Source organism: Cherax quadricarinatus, chromosome 29 (assembly GCF_038502225.1).
Source record: "Cherax quadricarinatus isolate ZL_2023a chromosome 29, ASM3850222v1, whole genome shotgun sequence".
NCBI lineage: Eukaryota > Metazoa > Arthropoda > Malacostraca > Decapoda > Parastacidae > Cherax > Cherax quadricarinatus.
This window is the reverse complement of record NC_091320.1, coordinates 2,811,017-2,829,541: the sequence shown is the minus strand read 5'-3', so window position 1 is coordinate 2,829,541 and position 18,525 is coordinate 2,811,017. Positions and strand designations below refer to the sequence as shown.

The 18,525-nt window shown below is 38.7% G+C and overlaps 2 protein-coding genes across 3 annotated transcripts in view; both read right to left on the bottom strand.

Annotated features, from left to right (window-relative positions):
• Positions 1-18,525, bottom strand: part of LOC128690646 (EARP-interacting protein homolog) — a 55,251-nt gene that overhangs the window by 25,849 nt on the left and 10,877 nt on the right. The window contains exon 4 of one of the 2 annotated variants that reach the window (XM_070089604.1): positions 5,685-5,805. The exons of the other annotated variant lie outside the window; for it this stretch is intronic. Within the exon in view, the coding sequence (XP_069945705.1) occupies positions 5,685-5,705 (21 nt within the window). The 5' untranslated portion in view covers positions 5,706-5,805. The remainder of the gene's footprint in view (positions 1-5,684; positions 5,806-18,525) is intronic. 2 annotated transcript variants of the gene reach the window in all.
• Positions 12,870-16,670, bottom strand: LOC138853365 (uncharacterized). Its single transcript, XM_070089603.1, has 2 exons — positions 13,299-16,670; positions 12,870-13,208 (listed from the first exon to the last, which is right to left on the bottom strand). Exon 1 carries the CDS (start codon positions 16,597-16,599, stop codon positions 14,161-14,163), a length of 2,439 nt encoding a protein of 812 aa, XP_069945704.1. The 5' UTR covers positions 16,600-16,670; the 3' UTR covers positions 12,870-13,208; positions 13,299-14,160.

The following is an 18,525-nucleotide window of genomic DNA, read 5'->3' as shown; positions in this document are numbered from 1 at the left end:
AAGGGTTATGCAATGGATGATGCTGAAGTGTTCTCTCCAAAATTCCCTTAGGATCAAGTGAGTGTCTGTGGTCACAGTCAAGCACCTGTGAAACATTGCTTTTGTGTAGAGTTTTTTAAAGTTTGCAATGACCTGCTGGTCCATGGGCTGGAGGAGAGGAGTGGTATTCGGGGGCAAGAACTTTACTGTGATGAACCCAAACTCCTCAAAAATTAGGTCATCCAAGTTTGGAGGATGAGCAGGTGCATTGTCCATTAATAGCAGGCACTTGAGATCCAATTTCTTTTCCATGAGATACTCCTTCACACTAGGCCCAAACACTTCATTGAACCACTCGACGAAAGTTTCCCTCGTGACCCATGCCTTACTATTAGATTTCCAAAACACACACAATTTACTCTTCATAACATTGTTTTTCCTGAACACTCTGGGATTTTCTGAATGGTACACTAGTAATGGCTTCACTTTGAAATCCCCACAAGCATTAGCACAGAACATTAGCGTCAGCCTGTCTTTCATATGCTTGTGTCCTGGCATTGCCTTTTCCTCTTGTGTAATGAAGGTCCTCTTTGGCATTTTCTTCCAAAAGAGGCCTGTTTTGTCACAATTAAACACTTGTTCAGGTTTCAGTCCTTCAGCCTCTATGTACTCCTGGAATTCATGCACATATTTTTCAGCCGCCTTGTGGTCCGAGATGGCAGCCTCACCATGCTTTACCACACTGTGTATGCCAGTACGGTTCTTAAATCTCTCAAACCAGCCTTTGCTGGCGTTAAATTCACTCACATCACCACTATTTGCAGGCAACTTCTTTACCAAATCTTCATGCAACTGCCTAGCCTTTACACAAATAATCGAAGTCATAAAAGTATCTCCTGCTAATTGTTTCTCATTTATCCACACCAATAATAACTTCTCAACCTCTTCCAGTACTGGTGATCTCATTTTTGTCAGCATAGTTACTCCCTTTACAACAATGGCATCCTTGATTTCCTTTTTCTTGGCCACTATGGAACATAAGGTTGTGTAGGGTTTTTTATACATCCTGGACAGTTCGGCCACACTTGTACCACTTTCATATTGTTCAATGATGGTTTTCTTAAATTCAATTGTATTTCTCACCTTCTTTACCACAGGCTTGGCACTAGGAGCCTTCTTTGGAGCCATGGTAGCATATTTAGTACTTGCAAGCATTAAAATAAATGGAATATTATGAAATATTTCGCTGGAGCACGTGAGGGGACCTTCGCTCACTGGTAAACAATGCCAGACTGGCTGCCCGGCTCACGCCGTGGGTACGCGTCCCGGACGAACTATGACTCGCGAGTCAGCCTATGAAAAGCGAGTCCATGTTTTTAAGAAAATACCCCTATGATTGGCGAATTTTACGATTGCCGAGAACTACGAAAAGCGAGGGACCACTGTACTGTATACATTTCAGGCACTAAAACAATATTTCCACTATCCATTAATCATGTCCCCAGGCCTCTCCTATATTGCGCTTGTCTTCCATTTTGAATTCATAATCAAAAAAATCAAAGATTTAGACTTCGTCGGATAAAATAAGACCAGGAATGATTGGGCATAGCTTATGGCGTCCCAATAATTGAATCCAGAGGCGTCGCTAGAGTTAGTGTTACCTGGGGCGGAATCTCTGGTGTCACCCGGAGGAGCATCTTTGGCGTCACCCCCATGAAATTCAAGAGCTGGGGATAGGGGGGGTAAACCCCAGTTATGTCACTACTGTATGACCAGTGACAAATGTTTAGCAATGAGAATGTTTAAGGACCATAAACTGAACAGGAGAATACTTCTCAACTTTATTAATGATAAAATAAATAATCGTAGTAATATTGAGGAAACATAATCTCAAATACCACTTTGAGTACAGGGAACAGATCCTACATTTATTCATCTTCAACAATGCCAAAAAAAAAAAAAATTTGAAAAATAAAGACAAACATTGCAATATCAGAGAAACACTAGTTCTGATTTGACCTTGAGTACAGATAACATCTCAGTGAATCTGATCTTACATTTCCTTGCCTTCAATTATGCAAAATCATCTATCACATCATCAAAATCAATGATTTTTCCTATATAGACTTACGTATTTGTACTTTGTTAATATATGATAGGCTATAGAGAAACGAAAGATTCTTCTCTTATGTTGGAGCAGCACTGTTTTGGGCATTAGTGTCACCTTCTTTAGAGGCTCTATGGTGTCACCCCCTAAATGGCGTCACTCAGGGCAGCTCCCCCCTTACAATGCCTGTGATTGAATCAGAGTAAGAGCCCATAAAACAGACCAGAGGGCGTATTAGGGCTTTTCCCTCCTCAGGAAAATTGGCAAAAATCGAATATTTCTGCTAATATGAGCCCAATTTCAAGCTACTTCCATTTCTGGAACCAACTAAATTTATCTGTTATTTCCATTCTATCAAATAATACCTTAAAACAGCCAATAAACTCTAGAAAACACCTCAAAGATGCTTTTTTAAACCAAAATCAAAGTCAAGGTTTCGCTTTTCTTATCAAGCACAGCGTGGGACAGGTTACATCCTTGACTCTTTCTGGTAATTATTCCTTAAACTTGACCTTAGTAGGTACAACATGAAGGCAGGATTGGAATATTTTACAGTTTTAAACTGTAGTATCGGTGCTTTGCTGGCAAGACAGTGATGGAATAAACGATGATGAAAGTGTTTCTTCTTTTTTTTGGAGGGGGTCACCCTATCTTGGTGGAAGACAACCATTTAAAAAAAAATATCCTTCTTCATTCATATCCTGACAAATGCTACAGAATAGTATTTACCTTAGAAATCATCTAAGCATTATATCTCTGTTAATATTTTCAATTATTTCATTTAGTAAATTATGAATACAGTGGAACCTCTACTTGCGAGCGTGTCCATGTGCGAGTTTTTCCAAATACGAGTAGTCGATGGGTCGATTTTTTGCTTCCATTCACGAGCAAAATTTCCATAAGCGAGCAAACCTCAAGACAGGTTCCTTGACACTGGTGAGGGGCTCTTGCTCTTGATCTCGGGAATTGTATCTCATATGTTTGTTGGACTATATTATTGAAACTTGGGCAATGTATGATGGAAAGATGCTTCTTAATGTAAACCAAAAATGAAAGAAATCTAAGCATAAATAATGGAGTTCACTTCTCAGCAATTTGCCATCCCTTAGCGGTAATTTCGAATGGTTTTTATGGTTGTATTCTCGTCTTTTTTTGTCTCATTTGATAGAATGGAAGATATATTACAGAAATAGATATGATTTTGATTGCTTTCACGACGAAAAGTGCCTTGAAATTGAGCTCAACCTAGGAGAATGGTCCAGTGCTACGTCACTGTCCATTCCAATATGCAGTCGTGAATGGGATGACATTATTTATACAATTATTGCAATAAGGAATAACAGTAAATCTTATATTTTTTGTGTGAATAAAAATTAAAAATTATTTATATAATAATAATAATAATAATAATAATAATAATAATAATAATAATAATAACAATAATAATAATAATAATACATGTAATATGTATAATAATAATAATAATAATACGTATAATAATAATATGTATAATAATAATACATATATAATAATAATGTACTACATACTAGACCACATCTGGACCAACACCATATCCCCTTTAAAATCAGGCATAATCACAGATAATATCACAGACCACTACCCTACCTTCCTCATAACTAATGTAGGCAAATTACCCCAAGACACTACTAGTCACTTTCAGACTTCACAATGAGGCAGCCATTAATAACTTCACAACAGCAGTGACAAACATTGAGTGGCACACTGAGCTAGAAATCTATACAGATATTGAAGAATGTATTAATAATTTTATAAAAAAGACCCAATACCTCTATAACAAGCACTGCCCTAAAAAAACTAAACAGATGACAGCTAAGAGACTGAACAGTCCCTGGCTAACACCCAGCATCCTCAAATCCATAAATACAAAGCACCAATACGAAAAACAGTACAGAATGGGTCACATAACCAGAGAACAAACAAAATGTTACTCGTCAATCCTAACCAGCCTGATAAGAAGGACTAAAAAATTGTATTACGAGAACAGATTATCCAACTTAAAAGGTGATATAAAAAAGACCTGGAAAACCCTATCAGAAATTCTAGGAACAAAAAAGATATCACGAAATAGCGCAATTGAACTAACAAAACCAGGTGAACCCCAACTCTAACCAACTGAAACAGCAAACAGACTCAATGATTTCTTCTCCACCATAGGAAAAAAACCTTGCCAATAAAATTCCAAGCTCAAATACCCCACCCAATGACTACCTCACTGGCAACTACCCGAACACACTGTTCCTAGCTCCGACTAACCCAACAGCAGTCTCCCTTATTATCAACACACTAAAAAACAAGACAGGAGATTTAAATACCTTACCACCCTTTATATACAAAAAAAGCGTCACAAGTGCTGTCACCAATCATTGCAACACTCTTTAACAAATCCATCGAATCCTCTACCTTCCCTACAGTTCTCAAAATAGCGAGGGTAACCCCGATCCATAAAGGAGACTAAACAGATTTGAATAACTATAGGCCAACATCCAACTTACACCCTCTCTCTAAAATCTTCGAAAAATTAATTCATAAGCGAATCTATTCCTACCTCATCTCCCACAACATACTCAACCCCTGTCAGTTTGGGTTCAGGCCTAATAAAAATATGAATGATGCTATTATACACATGCTAGAACAAATATACACTGCACTAGAGAAAAAAGAAGTCCCACTGGGGATCTTCATTGATTTACGTAAAGCTTTTGATACAGTTGACCATGACTTGCTCCACATAAAATTGTCACACTATGGTATAAGAGGGCACTCCCTCAACTACCTAAAGTCATACCTCAGCAACAGAAACCAATACGTGTACACAAACGGAGCAAACTCTTCCGAACAGCCAATTACAGTTGGTGTCCCACAGGGAAGTGTCCTTGGCCCTCTTCTCTTTCTCGTTTACATAAATGACCTACCAAATGCATAGCAACTACTCAAACCCACACTATTTGCAGATGACACTACATACGTCTTCTCTCACCCAAGCCCAGTCATGCTAGCCAATACTGTGAATACCGAATTACAGAAAATATCTACCTGGATGAGGACTAACAAACTTACTCTCAACAGTGACAAAACCTACTTCATTCAGTTTGGAAACAGAGCTAAAGATGTCCCTCTTAACATAATGATAAATGGATCACCTATCACAAAGCTCACAGAGGGAAAATTCTTAGGAATCCACCTTGATAATAGACTCAAATTTCAAACACAAATACAACAAATTTCCAAGACCGTAGGCATACTATCGAAGATACGGTACTATGTTCCACAGTCAGCCCTCCTGGCCCTATATCACTCGCTTATTTATGCCTATCTCACCTATGGAATTTGTGCATGGGGCTCAACAACAATAAACCATCTCAGACCATTAATTATCCAACAAAAGGCTGCAGTCAGAATGATGATAAATTCCCACTACAGGCAGCACACTCCACCAATATTCAAAACTCTAAACCTACTCACCATACAAAACATCCATACTTATTATTGTACCTACTACATACATAGAACACTTAACTCGGATAAAAACCCTCTCCTCAAACATCTCCTTACCAACCTCAACAGAACACATGACCATAACACAAGGCACAGATCACTCTTTGATGTTCCTCGTGTCCATCTCACATTATGCAAAAACTCAATGCACATAAAAGGCCCAAAAATCTGGAATTCATTACCTGTGAATATAAAAGAAACACCGTTTATAAATTCAAGTCTCTACTTAAAAATCACCTACTCACCCACAACTAAATAAATACTGAATAATTGTATCTCATAAGTGTTTAACCTGTGACCCAATCAAACTTTGTTATTTTTAATTACATTACCTAACAGAATATTCCATTCTACTGAATGCACAGCAACACAGTAAATGACGATATGATCTGTCTTTGAAATACTCATTTGTGCTCAATTGTTATCTGTTTACAATAATGTTTACCACTGAATATATCATTGTTTAGTTAATCTTAAGTTAATTTTAAGCCTGCCCATAATGCTCTGCATACAAGGGGCTTTGGCATATTACACTTAATCACTGTATTTTTTTGTACTTCAATGTATCATGTTCAAATAAATAAATAAATAATAATAGACGGCTTCAAAAGGCCGTCACTAGATGGCAGTGTTTACCACAACAAAGAGGGAGTGGTTGTGGTTGCCTCCACCTGTTACATAATGACATATTTTATTCATTCTAGAGTATATATCATGTTTCCATGTTATTTATATTGTTTGTTATGTCATATTAGATGAACTATGATAGACAAATAAACCGTATAGATATTGGCAAAATTATTCATGAAGTATTTTGTCCTGTCTCCAGACAAACTCTCTTCCACCGCCAGCACCGCCCATACTTCCACATGAATGACATATTTTATTCATTTTAGAGTATATATCAGGTTTCTATTTTATTTATATTGTTTATTATGTCATATTAGATGAAGTGATATAGATAAATAAGCCGTCGAGTTGATATTAGTGAAATTATTGAAGTACAGGATTCCACTGGAACGGATTAATTGCATTTCACTTAATTTAAATGAGGAAAATTGACTCTGCAAACGAGCAAATCCAGTTGCGAGCAAGGTCATGGAACGGATTAAACTCACGAGTAGAGGTTCCACTGTATTTTCAACTGCCTTTTTGATCTTAGTGTTTGTTTGCCATGATAGTCATTTCCTTCACCTTCCTGAATCTACTCTTCTGTGTGTCAAAGAAACCATGCAATCAGAATGTATCCAAATACAAATTCTATTATACAGTATGTCGATAACATTCCCTCTGAGTAACCTACAGTATTTCCATATTATCCCACCTACTCTAGGTCCTATCTTCATTGACAACAGACTTTCTCTGGTGCCAAATATAAGCCTCATTCTGGAGACCCAGTAGTTGCAGCAGGCCCAGGAGCTGGAGCTTGTTCCCATAAGCATAAGTGATTAATTATACACAAAGAGAAGAGGAGACATGACAACCACACAGGTTATAAAAAATTAAGAGAATAGCTAAAAAAATTTTGGGGCACCATCAAAGTGGGAGAAGTAGCTACAGTGGTAAACTGAGGAAGATAAGATAGGTAAGATAAGATTTCGTTCGGATTTTTAACCCCGGAGGGTTAGCCACCCAGGATACCCCAAGAAAGTCAGTGCGTCATCGAGGACTGTCCAACTTATTTCCATTGGAGTCCTTAATCTTGTCCCCCAGGATGCGACCCACACCAGTCAACTAACACCCAGGTACCTATTTGCTGCTAGGTGAACAGGACAACAGGTGCAAGGAAATGTGTCGAAATGTTTCCACCCACCGGGAATCGAACTCGGGCCCTCCGTGTGTGAAGCGGGAGCTTTAGCCACCAGGCCACGAAGAAGAGGTGATGACACAACACTACAGTTTTTCTTTATTAAAAGTGGTAAAATAAATAAATGGCATACCAGATGAGGTTAGTAATCACTGTATTACAATCAACAGAGTCTTAACCCTTTCAGGGTCCAGAGGCCAAATTTCAAAGTGTGCACCAGGGTCCAAGAATTTTCAAAAAAAAAATTTGTTATTTTTTCTTATGAAATGGTAGAGAATTTTTTTCTGAAGGTAATAAAACAAAAAGTACGATATTTGATGGAAAATTGACAAAATTATGCTCTTGTGAATTTTGATGTGTTAGCGATATTTATGAATCGGCGATTTTGCCGGCTTTGACTTCCATTTTAGGCCAATTACATTATTCCAATTGATCAAATTCTAAGCTATTTCACTAGTATTAGTTCTATTCTATCGGTTGAGCACAAGAAATCGCCCAGTCAACTATTTCAACTACAAAATAAAGTGATCGGAAATTGGTAATTTGGCCAATTTAACACAAAGTTCAAAATATTCCAATTTCAAAACAGAGTCCAGAATAAACTACACAGGCATTCCTGGCATTAAACTAACATTTCCTCTGTTCATTAGTTATGTTTTCAGGTTTTACAAATGAATTCCATTTTGATTTTTTATTCACATAATGAATTTTTATTCAAACCAAAAAATAGAAGATTTACTGTTATGTAATATTGTAATAATTGTATAAATATCATCACCACATTTGTGAATGTATATTAAACTCACCAGCTGGTGTGTATTAGACGTGTGAGGTCGTTTGTTTACTCTTGAACATTGGCAAAAATTTAACATTTCCGCTACTTTGAGCTCAGTTTCAAGCCATTTCCAGTACTAAAACCAATCAAATTCATCTCTATTTCTGTAATATATCTTCGATTCTATCAAATGAGACCAAGAAATCGCAAATACAACTATAAAAAACATACAAAAAAACACTGCAAAGTCGCTGTTTTAATCAAAAATCACGGTCTCAGTTTTTTCTCTCATTATACACTGTGTGCTGCAGGATTTGTTTTATGTGGTGCACACATACCACATAGATGTATTCTCTCATATCTAGGCCCAAATTTACCACTCGCAGCTTATCAGAGTGAGCTGAGCTCGTGGCGTAGATCTACGGTTTGGACCCTCAACGTAATGCCGTAGATCTACGGCACAGACCCTGAAAGGGTTAACCCTTTCAGGGTCCAAGGCCAAAATCTGAAGTCACGCACCAGTGTCCAAGAAATTTTGAAAAAAAAAAAAATTATTTTTTCTTACAGAATTAAAGAGCATATTTTTGTGAAGGTAATAAAACAAAAAAAATTAGAATCTGATCAGTACTTACCGAGATACAGTGCCAAGAAGTTTGTAGAAAATGATGTGGTGGCGGCAACATCGACGAATTCCACATACGCGTATTATATTATTTTGTTGTTTTAGTTGTTTTTTCTTTTCTTTTCCAATTTTTTTCTATTCCTACTAACATTTGGGGCCTGAGAGACCAATACTGTATATAATTTATATATATAAACTCACTGTATTGAACACAATAACCGCACTAAAGTTATTATCATATTATTGTTTACCACTGTTGTTTATTACAATAAACATGCACAAATATTGTATAATACTAATGTTCTATCATATATTTACATATTTACAATCACTGGACATGGTTTTAGAACTGCTGGAGCTTGTGGAACTCCTTGAAACAAGGCACCATGCACAGAGGCACCTTACATTCCTCACACATAAACCGAGTGTCTTTGCGTCTTTGTTGCCGTCGTTTTGTTTGTGCACAGACAATGCATCTCTTCTGAGCAAATTTCTTTTGAGTTGAAGGAAGCTGTATTATGAAATGATCACCTTCTCTTCTCAAACGCTTGGGTATATTGTGATGAATTCGAGGACCATGTTGTATTGCAGGTGTTGTTACCTGGTACTTCATTATGAGTTGTCTGACAACAGACAAACAAAATTCACCATACGATGGTCTGTTACCAGTCTTTATTTGGTACATATTATATGCATTCAGCATTGAAATGTCCATGAGATGGAAGAAAAGTTTCATGTACCACTTGTAACTCTTACGAACACAGTCAACAAAACCAATCTGCATGTCACACTTGTCAACCAAGCGCATGTTTTGTGTATAATCAATCACTGTCACTGGTTTTCGAATACGTTCATTAGTCACTCGATCAACTTTGCCACTGTCTTGCATTTCATTACGGTGAATGGTTGTCAACAATGTGACATCTCGTTTGTCATGCCACCGTAATGCCATGATGTCATTGGCAGTAAACACCTGCACGTCATCACCACGAACACCTGCGTTGAGCCTGGGCATATGTTTACGATTAGAACGCACTGTGCCACACACATCTGTCTTGTTCACTCGCATGAAATCACTGAGTAATGGGCTTGTGTACCAGTTATCGGTATATAATGTATGGCCCTTACCAAGATAAGGTGCCATCATGTTTCTCACTACGTCACCTGATATACCCAATAACATCTTGGTATCTTTCAATGTTTTACTACCCGTGTATACAACAATATCCAACACCAGGCCACTGTCACAATCACAGAGTACAAACAATTTTATACCAAAGCGGTTCCTCTTGCTCGGTATATACTGCTTGAATGACAGTCTACCTTTGAACAAAATCAAAGACTCGTCAATTACAAGATTCTTGAATGGATAAAAGTATATCCTGAACTTTTGTTTGAGATACATGAAAACATTTCTAATCTTGTATAACCTGTCACTTCTGTCAGGCCTGGTTTTGTCAGAGAAGTGCAACATACGTAAGAGTAAGATAAACCTGTTCACTGGTATTATTTCACTGAAGGATGGGGTACAAATTAGCCGATCTGTGGACCAGTATGCTTTTATATTATGCTTATAGACGTGAGGCATAAGCATTATTGTTGCAAAAAGCAAATACATTTCTGCAACAGTCGTCTCTTTCCACCTGTGTAGTCTTGACTGTGGTGATAAGATCGTATTTGCCATGGTGTACTGAAAATACTTATTACTTTCCCTGACAATAGTTTCCATCAATGGCTGGTCAAAGAATAATTCAAAGAATTCCAGTTCATTGGCCGTGGTTCCAAGGGGACAGGTAGGTAGAATTCCACTTTGCGAGTCATCAAAGTGGTGAGGGCTGGGAACAAAATTGGGATTTTGCTGCCAATCCCAGATACGGTTTGCTGGTGGATACTGGACATCATAGGCTGGTTGTACGGGTGGTTGTGGCGGGCTGGTGGGTGACGCTCCGCTTTGTCCTTGAACTGACGAGTCAGCAGCGTGGGTTCCCGCGTGGCACAGCGAGTCACGCATGGCGGTGCCACTACCACCACCAGCCCCACTAACACCATCCACTGATGTCTGTGGCCCATCCATGCCAAGTGTAGCCACATCATCCTCACTATCACTACCTAAAACGGGTGTAGGGCCACGGGATGTACTCCGGGATGTACTACGGGATGTACTCCGTCCCCTGGGCATAGCATAGGGTACACTACCCGAGCGCATGCGGCGGCGCACATACCGACGCTTCACTGGTGAATATGTTTCCTCACTATCACTACTCGAATGATCGTCGAGCGCAATAAAATCACAATCCACGTCAGAATCATCGTCATTACTGAAGTCAGAGGCCAGACCACGGGAAAATATTAGTTTTCTCTTACGTTTAGGAACAACCGACCGTGAGTCACGAGTGCCCACACCAGAGGTAGAAGGTCGAGGATCGTCGGGGTTTTCTGCACTATTATCGATATCCTGGTCATTATTTTCGGTCACTAACTCATCAAAGCCGTAGAATTCGTCTTCATTTCCACTTCCATCAGTGTCAGAACTATCAGACAGGAAGAGGAGAGTCCCAATTTTCCGGGGAGTGAGAGCTGACTTGCGACGAGACATGGTGAACAAGGGTGACTGAGCCGGCGTTCCCACAATGCTATGCAGGCGCCTAGATTTTTTGTTTATGGCGCACACCCACCGCGCAGACCCATTCTCTCATATGTAGGCCTATGAGCGCTTTCGCGCTAAATTTGACGGCGCTAGAATTTTGGCGTAGATCTACGGTTTGGACACTCACCGACCAGCCGTAGATCTACGGGACGGACCCTGAAAGGGTTAAAGAACAAAAAGTCATAATACCATGACTGTAACAATACACAAATAACCTGCACACAAGATAAAGAAACCTATGATGATGTTTTGGTCTGATGTGGACCATTAACTATTAACCCTTTGAGGGTTTTCGTCGTACTAGTACGTTTTACGCGTAGGGGTTTTTGACGTACTAGTACTCATAAATTCTAGCGGCCTCAAATCTAGTGGGAGAAAGCTGGTAGGCCTTCATATGAAAGAATGGGTCTATGTGGTCAGTGTGCACAGTCTAAAAAAAATCCTGCAGCACACAGTGCATAATGAGAAAAAAAAAACTTTGACCATTTTTTTTTAATAAATCAGCGACTTTGCAGTGTATTTTCGTATGGTATTTATTGTTGTATTCTAGTTTTCTTGGTCTCATTTTATAGAATGGAAGACATATTACAGAAATTGAGATGATTTTGACTGGTTTTACAAAGAAAGGTGCCTTGAAATTGAGCTCAAAGTAGCAGAAATGTTCGATTTTTACCAAACTTCAAAAGTAAACAAATCGTGCCAAGCGTGCAATACACGTCAACTGGTGAGTCTAATATTCTTTCACAAGTGCACCAATAATATTTATACCATTTTTTACACTAATGCAGTAGTCTGCATAACAGTAAATCTTATATTTTTTGTGAAAATAAAAATTCAAAGTGGAAAGCAAAAGAATATAAGAGGGGACTTGAGACATGACTAATGACTAGAGGAAATGTCATTTTAGTGCCAGGAATGTCTTTCTTGTTTATTCTGGACCCTATTCCGAAATTGGCATCTTTTGAAATTTGTGTGAAATTGGCAAAATTGCTAAATTCTGACAACTGTACTGGATAGTTGAATTTCATAAATGAGTGGTTTCTTGCATCCATTCGATAGAAAAAATGGAGTTCTAGCGAAATATTCATGTTTTTTGTCGACTAGTACAGTGAAATTGGCCGAAAATGGGGCTCAAAGTGGGCAAAATCGCCGATGCGTAAACGTCGCCGAGACCGCTAACTTTGCGAGAGCATAATTCCGTAAGTTTTCTATCAAATTTCAAACTTTTGGTGTCTTTATGATCGGGAAAAGATTCTCTATCTTTTCATAAGAGAAAATAGTTTTTTTTTTTTTTAAATTTGGCCGACCCTGAGAACGAGTTTCGGAGAGGGCCTGTCAACCCTCAAAGGGTTAACACGCTCTGACTACTTAATGGTCTAAGTCGGATCAAAACATCATCATAAGTTTCTTTATTTGTTTCTCCTATGTGTGGGTTATTCGTGAATAAATTTTTAATAGATACATGAAACATTAAATATGGAAGACGGGATATGTGAACACTAAGTCTGCTCCTGCAGCTCACAAAAGGTAATTGTTAGTAATAGGTTTAATAAATGCTTAGATATAAAAATTTCTATATCACCCACATTTAAAAGGTAAGTGTTGAGAATTTGGCCTTACCAGCTAAGATATAATTATATAATGAACACTTAGCTGATAAATGACAGCAAATCGTCTACACAGCCGTCCCTGCAGACGAGGTCTAGATGCTGTCGAAACCATCACAACAGTGGGCTGTCAAGAGATACCATTTGTAAGTATGAATTACCCCTAGGGGGTGTTATGTCAGCATATTTCATTCGATGATGGCTGACGAATACTTACTTGTTTGGACTCAAAAGTCCACACCTTACTGCCGATTGTAGGTTGATTACAAACTCCTTGTGACTCAAGAATTGCGCAATCCCCCGATCTACAAGAAATTCGTAACATACCTTGCTCTTTGTAACGTGAGCTATGGTGTTCTCAACACCTTCGACAGATATCGGTGACTTGATAGAAGCTGAAGTGTCCTTGGATGTCCACGTCTTCCATTGTCTAGGAAACGCACACTGGTACACTATGTTCAACAAGATTAGTTTTTATTGTTCACAATGTATCACAAGAGAAGCTGATCACACTTCTCTAAGTGTTTATTGTGTTGTGTGAGACACTTTATTCACACTAACGCACAGATCAGTGTCCTTTGCTGGTTATCCTGGCGTCAGTGTCTCGTAGTAGAGTCAAAGTTAGTCTGCCCGACGCCCCAGCGCTCCATGCCGTCACTGGCCCCAGCACAAAAAAAAAAACGCTGATCTAGTACCTTGCATCCTTGTCGTCACCTCGATGAAGCAAAGCAGAATGTTTGTTTCTTGCTGTCTTAATCATAGACAACAATGTACAACTTTACTATGGTAATAAAGTGGGAGCAGGATTTTCCTTAATTGTCCTGCTAAAGTAAGAGATGTACTGTCTCTTATAAAAATACACGTTGCAACACCCCTGCAAGGAGCGGAGGTCACTTGATTACGCATACGACATCTGTGATCAATTACTCACTCTAGCAGTAAACAAGACGCTCGCCCCTTCTGAGTGGCTTGGCCCCTCAGGGCTGAAAGGGGCTGAAGGGGGCTGAAGAGGGCTGATACCCCCCTCCTGGAGAAAATTTCTCCACACTGGGGGGCGGCGGAGGTTCGCTGCAGGTGAACTATTCATCACTTAACATTAATTTAATTTTCTCACTCGCCACCACTGCTGCTTGTCTTTTCTGAACAGCTTTAGTCTGTGTGGTTTCTGGAGAATCACTAATTTTGTTTTCAACACTGTGTAATTCTAACGGCACTAGTTTATTTATTGTCCGCTTATTCACTACACCTTTGCTCAAAACATCAACTGTCCTGATGATTCCATTTGCATCAGGATATATGGTCACAATTTTTCCAAGTGGCCATTGGGACCTCGGACCATCATTGTCAATAATCACTATGTCACCAGGTCTTAAGGACTTATGATTTTCAGGAACACCAGCTCCATAGAAGTGTTCTCTCAATGAGGTGAGATAGTCTTCTCGCCAAATTTTCTCCCAACGTTCAATCACTTTATTAAGGTGTTTGAATTTACGTCTGAGTTGCTCAGGTTCGAAATAAGTAGGATCCTCTATGATTTCTTTGTCATTCATGGGAGGAACAGGTTCGAGCCTTCTGCCATGGAGTAAATGAGATGGACTTAACACTTCTAAATTGTCCAGATCATCGGTAACATAAGTTAGAGGTCTGTTGTTGACTCTATTTTCTATTTCAGTCACAACTGTACGGAATTCTTCTAAATCTATTCTCTGACAATGAAGAGTCTTCCTTAAACAACGTTTTACAATGCCGATCATTCTTTCATAAAATCCGCCGTGCCATGGAGATTTAGGAGGAATGTATCTCCAACGACATCTGCGTTGATTCAGCATCTGTTGTACTTCTGGTTGATCAAAGATCTTGCTTATATAAGCAGCACCAGCAACAAAGTTCGTTGCATTATCTGAAATCATCAGTCTAGGACATGCCCTTCTGGCTGCAAACCTTCTGAATAATTTGATAAAGGTTTCAGCAGACATGTCAGTGGCTACTTCTAGATGTACTGCTCTAGTTGTAGCACAAGTGAACAAACAGATGTACACCTTGATGGGAACTTTGTCAACAGTGTTGGTAAAAATTATTGGTCCAGTATAATCTACACCTGTCACCTCAAATGGAGTGATATGACAAACTCTTTCAGAGGGATATGGAGGTGGACCTGGATACTGACATACTCGCATATCGTAGTGACGACAAGTAATACAGTCCTTTATTTGTTTTTTCACACTTTGTCGACCTTGAGGTATCCAGTAGGATTGTCGTATATGACAAAGTGTGTCAGCTACCCCACCATGTAACACGTTACTGTGGGCGTTTTGCACAATCAGTTTTGTTAGCCAATGATTCTTGGGGATCAATATTGGATGTATGGCTTCTTTAGGTAGTGAAGAATTATGAATTCTTCCTCGACATCTTATAATCTTTTCTGAGTCGAGATAAAGTCCTAAAGAATTAATCATGACAAGTTTCTTTGGGGATTTATCTTGTGTTTCTAGAAATTTATATTCTGTAGAGAAAACATCTTTCTGTATTAGTTTCACCCAGTATTTAATGGGTTCAAGACATTCATAATCAGGTTTAATTCCTTTAATGAATTTAAAGACAAGAGCTGTAACTCTTAAGAGTTTACCCAAAGATGAGTATTTAGATCCATCAATGACTATTTCTGTTGTGTCTGCAGTATTTACACAACTTATTTCTGCTGTGTTCAAGCAGACTGTTTCTTCTGGCATAATGTGAGCCTTTTGCTGAGGCCAGTTATTTTCATTAGAGAGCCAGTTCGGTCCGTGGAGCCATAATTTATTATCCACAAATTTCTTGAGTGGGACACCACGTGACAACATGTCAGCTGGATTCTCTTGGGTAGAGACGTGAAGAAAGAGATAATCTCTCTGCATCTCTTTTATTTCTGCTACTCTGTTCTGTACATAGACCAACTTACTCTTATTATTTCTTAACCACTGGAGAACTGCTTCATTATCACTCCAGATCACGGTTTTCTCAATAGTGAGATGATCAAGTACTTTGTTGAGATAGACAGCTAATTTTGTACCTACATAGAGTGCTGTCAGTTCCAATTGTGGTACTGTTCTGACCTTCAAGGGTGCTACCCTGGCCTTTGAAGTAATTAGTGTACTTCCTTCAGCATTACTCATGTAAGCTACAGCGCCATAACCTCTGGTTGACGCATCACAGAACACATGTAATGTGTACTTGTTTCCCTCTTGACCTATTTGTCTGGGAAATTTAATTTGATGAAGTTGTTTAAACTCCTTGGATATTTCATCCCATGCTTGACTCATTTCTAGAGGTAAGTTCTCATCCCATCCAATTTTGATTTTCCATGCATCTTGCATAAGCATTTTACCTTTTATGGTAATTGGTGAGACGAGTCCTAGAGGATCAAAACATTGTGATACCTCTGACAGTAAACTACGTTTAGTGAGTGTACTGCATGATTTATTGTTTATCCTTTTGAGACTCAAAGTATCTTCCTGTGTGTTCCAATTAAGTCCCAGCATATTGTTGCAATCAGGAATTTCAGTTTCAGGGAAATCTTCTTTGATAAGTTCCCTTAATTGCTTTGAATTTGTATTCCACATCCTTAGAGGCATATTTGCTTCTTTCATCTCCTTGTTAGCTTCTCTGTATAAGGATTTCAAATCCTCCTCTTTATTCACAGTACCTTGAAGATTGTCCACATAGAAACTTTTCTTTAAGACTTCTTTGAAGGGACTTTCAGATTTCTTCAAATGTGTATTTAGAGTAGCTTCTAGTAAGAATGGAGAGGATGTTGCACCAAATAATACTGATTTGAAACGATAAGTTTTCACAGGACTTTGAGGATCATGTGGATTTTCAGGCCACAAGAATCGAGTATAATCTCTATCTATTTCTTGTAGTCCTACTCTTAAGAAAGCTTTGGAAATATCAGCCGTGTAGGCATATGGGTTTGTGCGAAATTTCATAAGCACGTCTCCAAGCTTCTCAGTTAGTGAGGGTCCGGTCATCAGACAGTCATTAAGACTTGCTACATCTTTATTTGCACGTGCGCTGCAATTATATACAACACGTAGTGGAGTGGTTTCAGAATCTTTTCTGACTCCATGGTGCGGGAGATAATGAGCGTTTGTCTTCAACTTATCTTCGACTATTTCCTCAATGAATTTATTGTCCAACTGTTCTTGTATGATATTATCATAGACAGTCAGTAGCTCTGGATTCTTCCTGAGCTCATGTATTTGTGCTTTCATCTGTCCGAAAGCCATGCGATAATTGCTAGGCAGATGTGGTGGATTTAATTTCCATGGTAACCTAACCCAATACTGTCCATCTTTATATTTGACAGTGTCCAAATATTGGTTATAAGTCTGAGACTCTTGTGGGCTTGGTTTATTTACATCAATACCTATCGCATCTAAATCCCACAACTTATCAACTGGTTCATTCATTTCTTCCAGTAATGATAATTTTTGCTGTGGTACATGATCAGCGGTTATTCTCGTAACTAGTACATTTTCCACTGAATCAATATCAGCTTCTTTCCCACTTTGAGAGGGAATGGGACCACATATCATGTGGCCTCCTGCTGTTTTCAGCAAGTGAACATCATGTTTACTTACTATATTTTGCACAAAACAGTGATAATAATCACTTCCAATGATTAAATCAATTGGACTAATTGTGTCCGTCTGTATGTCAGGACAGGCTAACTTGACCTTAGCTGCTTTCAGTGCTGCAACTGTTTCTTTTAATCCCTGGATCTGCACAGACTTAGGCAAATCATCTACTACCACAGCTTCTACTGTCTTTTTCCTGTTTCCTAGACCAACAGTGATTTTGGCTAGGTCATATGTCTGTTTACCAGAATTGTGGAAAAAACCAGCTATATCTAACTGTATTTTGGCATAGGGTTGTTTATTCAGTTTCTGCAACACTGTTCTTCTTATGAAGGACCTTTGTGAGCCTTGATCAAATAGTGTTAGCACATTGGTTTTGTGTAATTTATTAGATAACTCAACTCGAGCTATCGGGAGAGCAGTTGCTTTAAACTTATCTCTCACATTTAATGCTGTTGCTTGTTGACTTCCTGATTCTGTGGAAGTCTGCTGCTGTTCAGCAAAAGTATTTGGGCATAATGCTGTATGATGCATACCCTTGCATTTAAAACACTTCTTCAGTGAGCATTTTCCTCCCTTGTGTTCACCTAAACACTTGATGCATCTTTTCAGCTGATGAACACGTTGTTTACGTGCCTCCATTGATGTGTATTGATTACAATACTGTGCCCAATGTGTTCCATCACAAAGTACACATTTTGGAGTACGTTTATGTGTGACAGTTTGTTTACTGTCTATTGTATTCACAGCTTGATAAATGCCTATATGGGATTTCCCATTATGTGGTTTAGTGGGAGTAGTTATACTCTTTTTATACTGAGTTGAAGG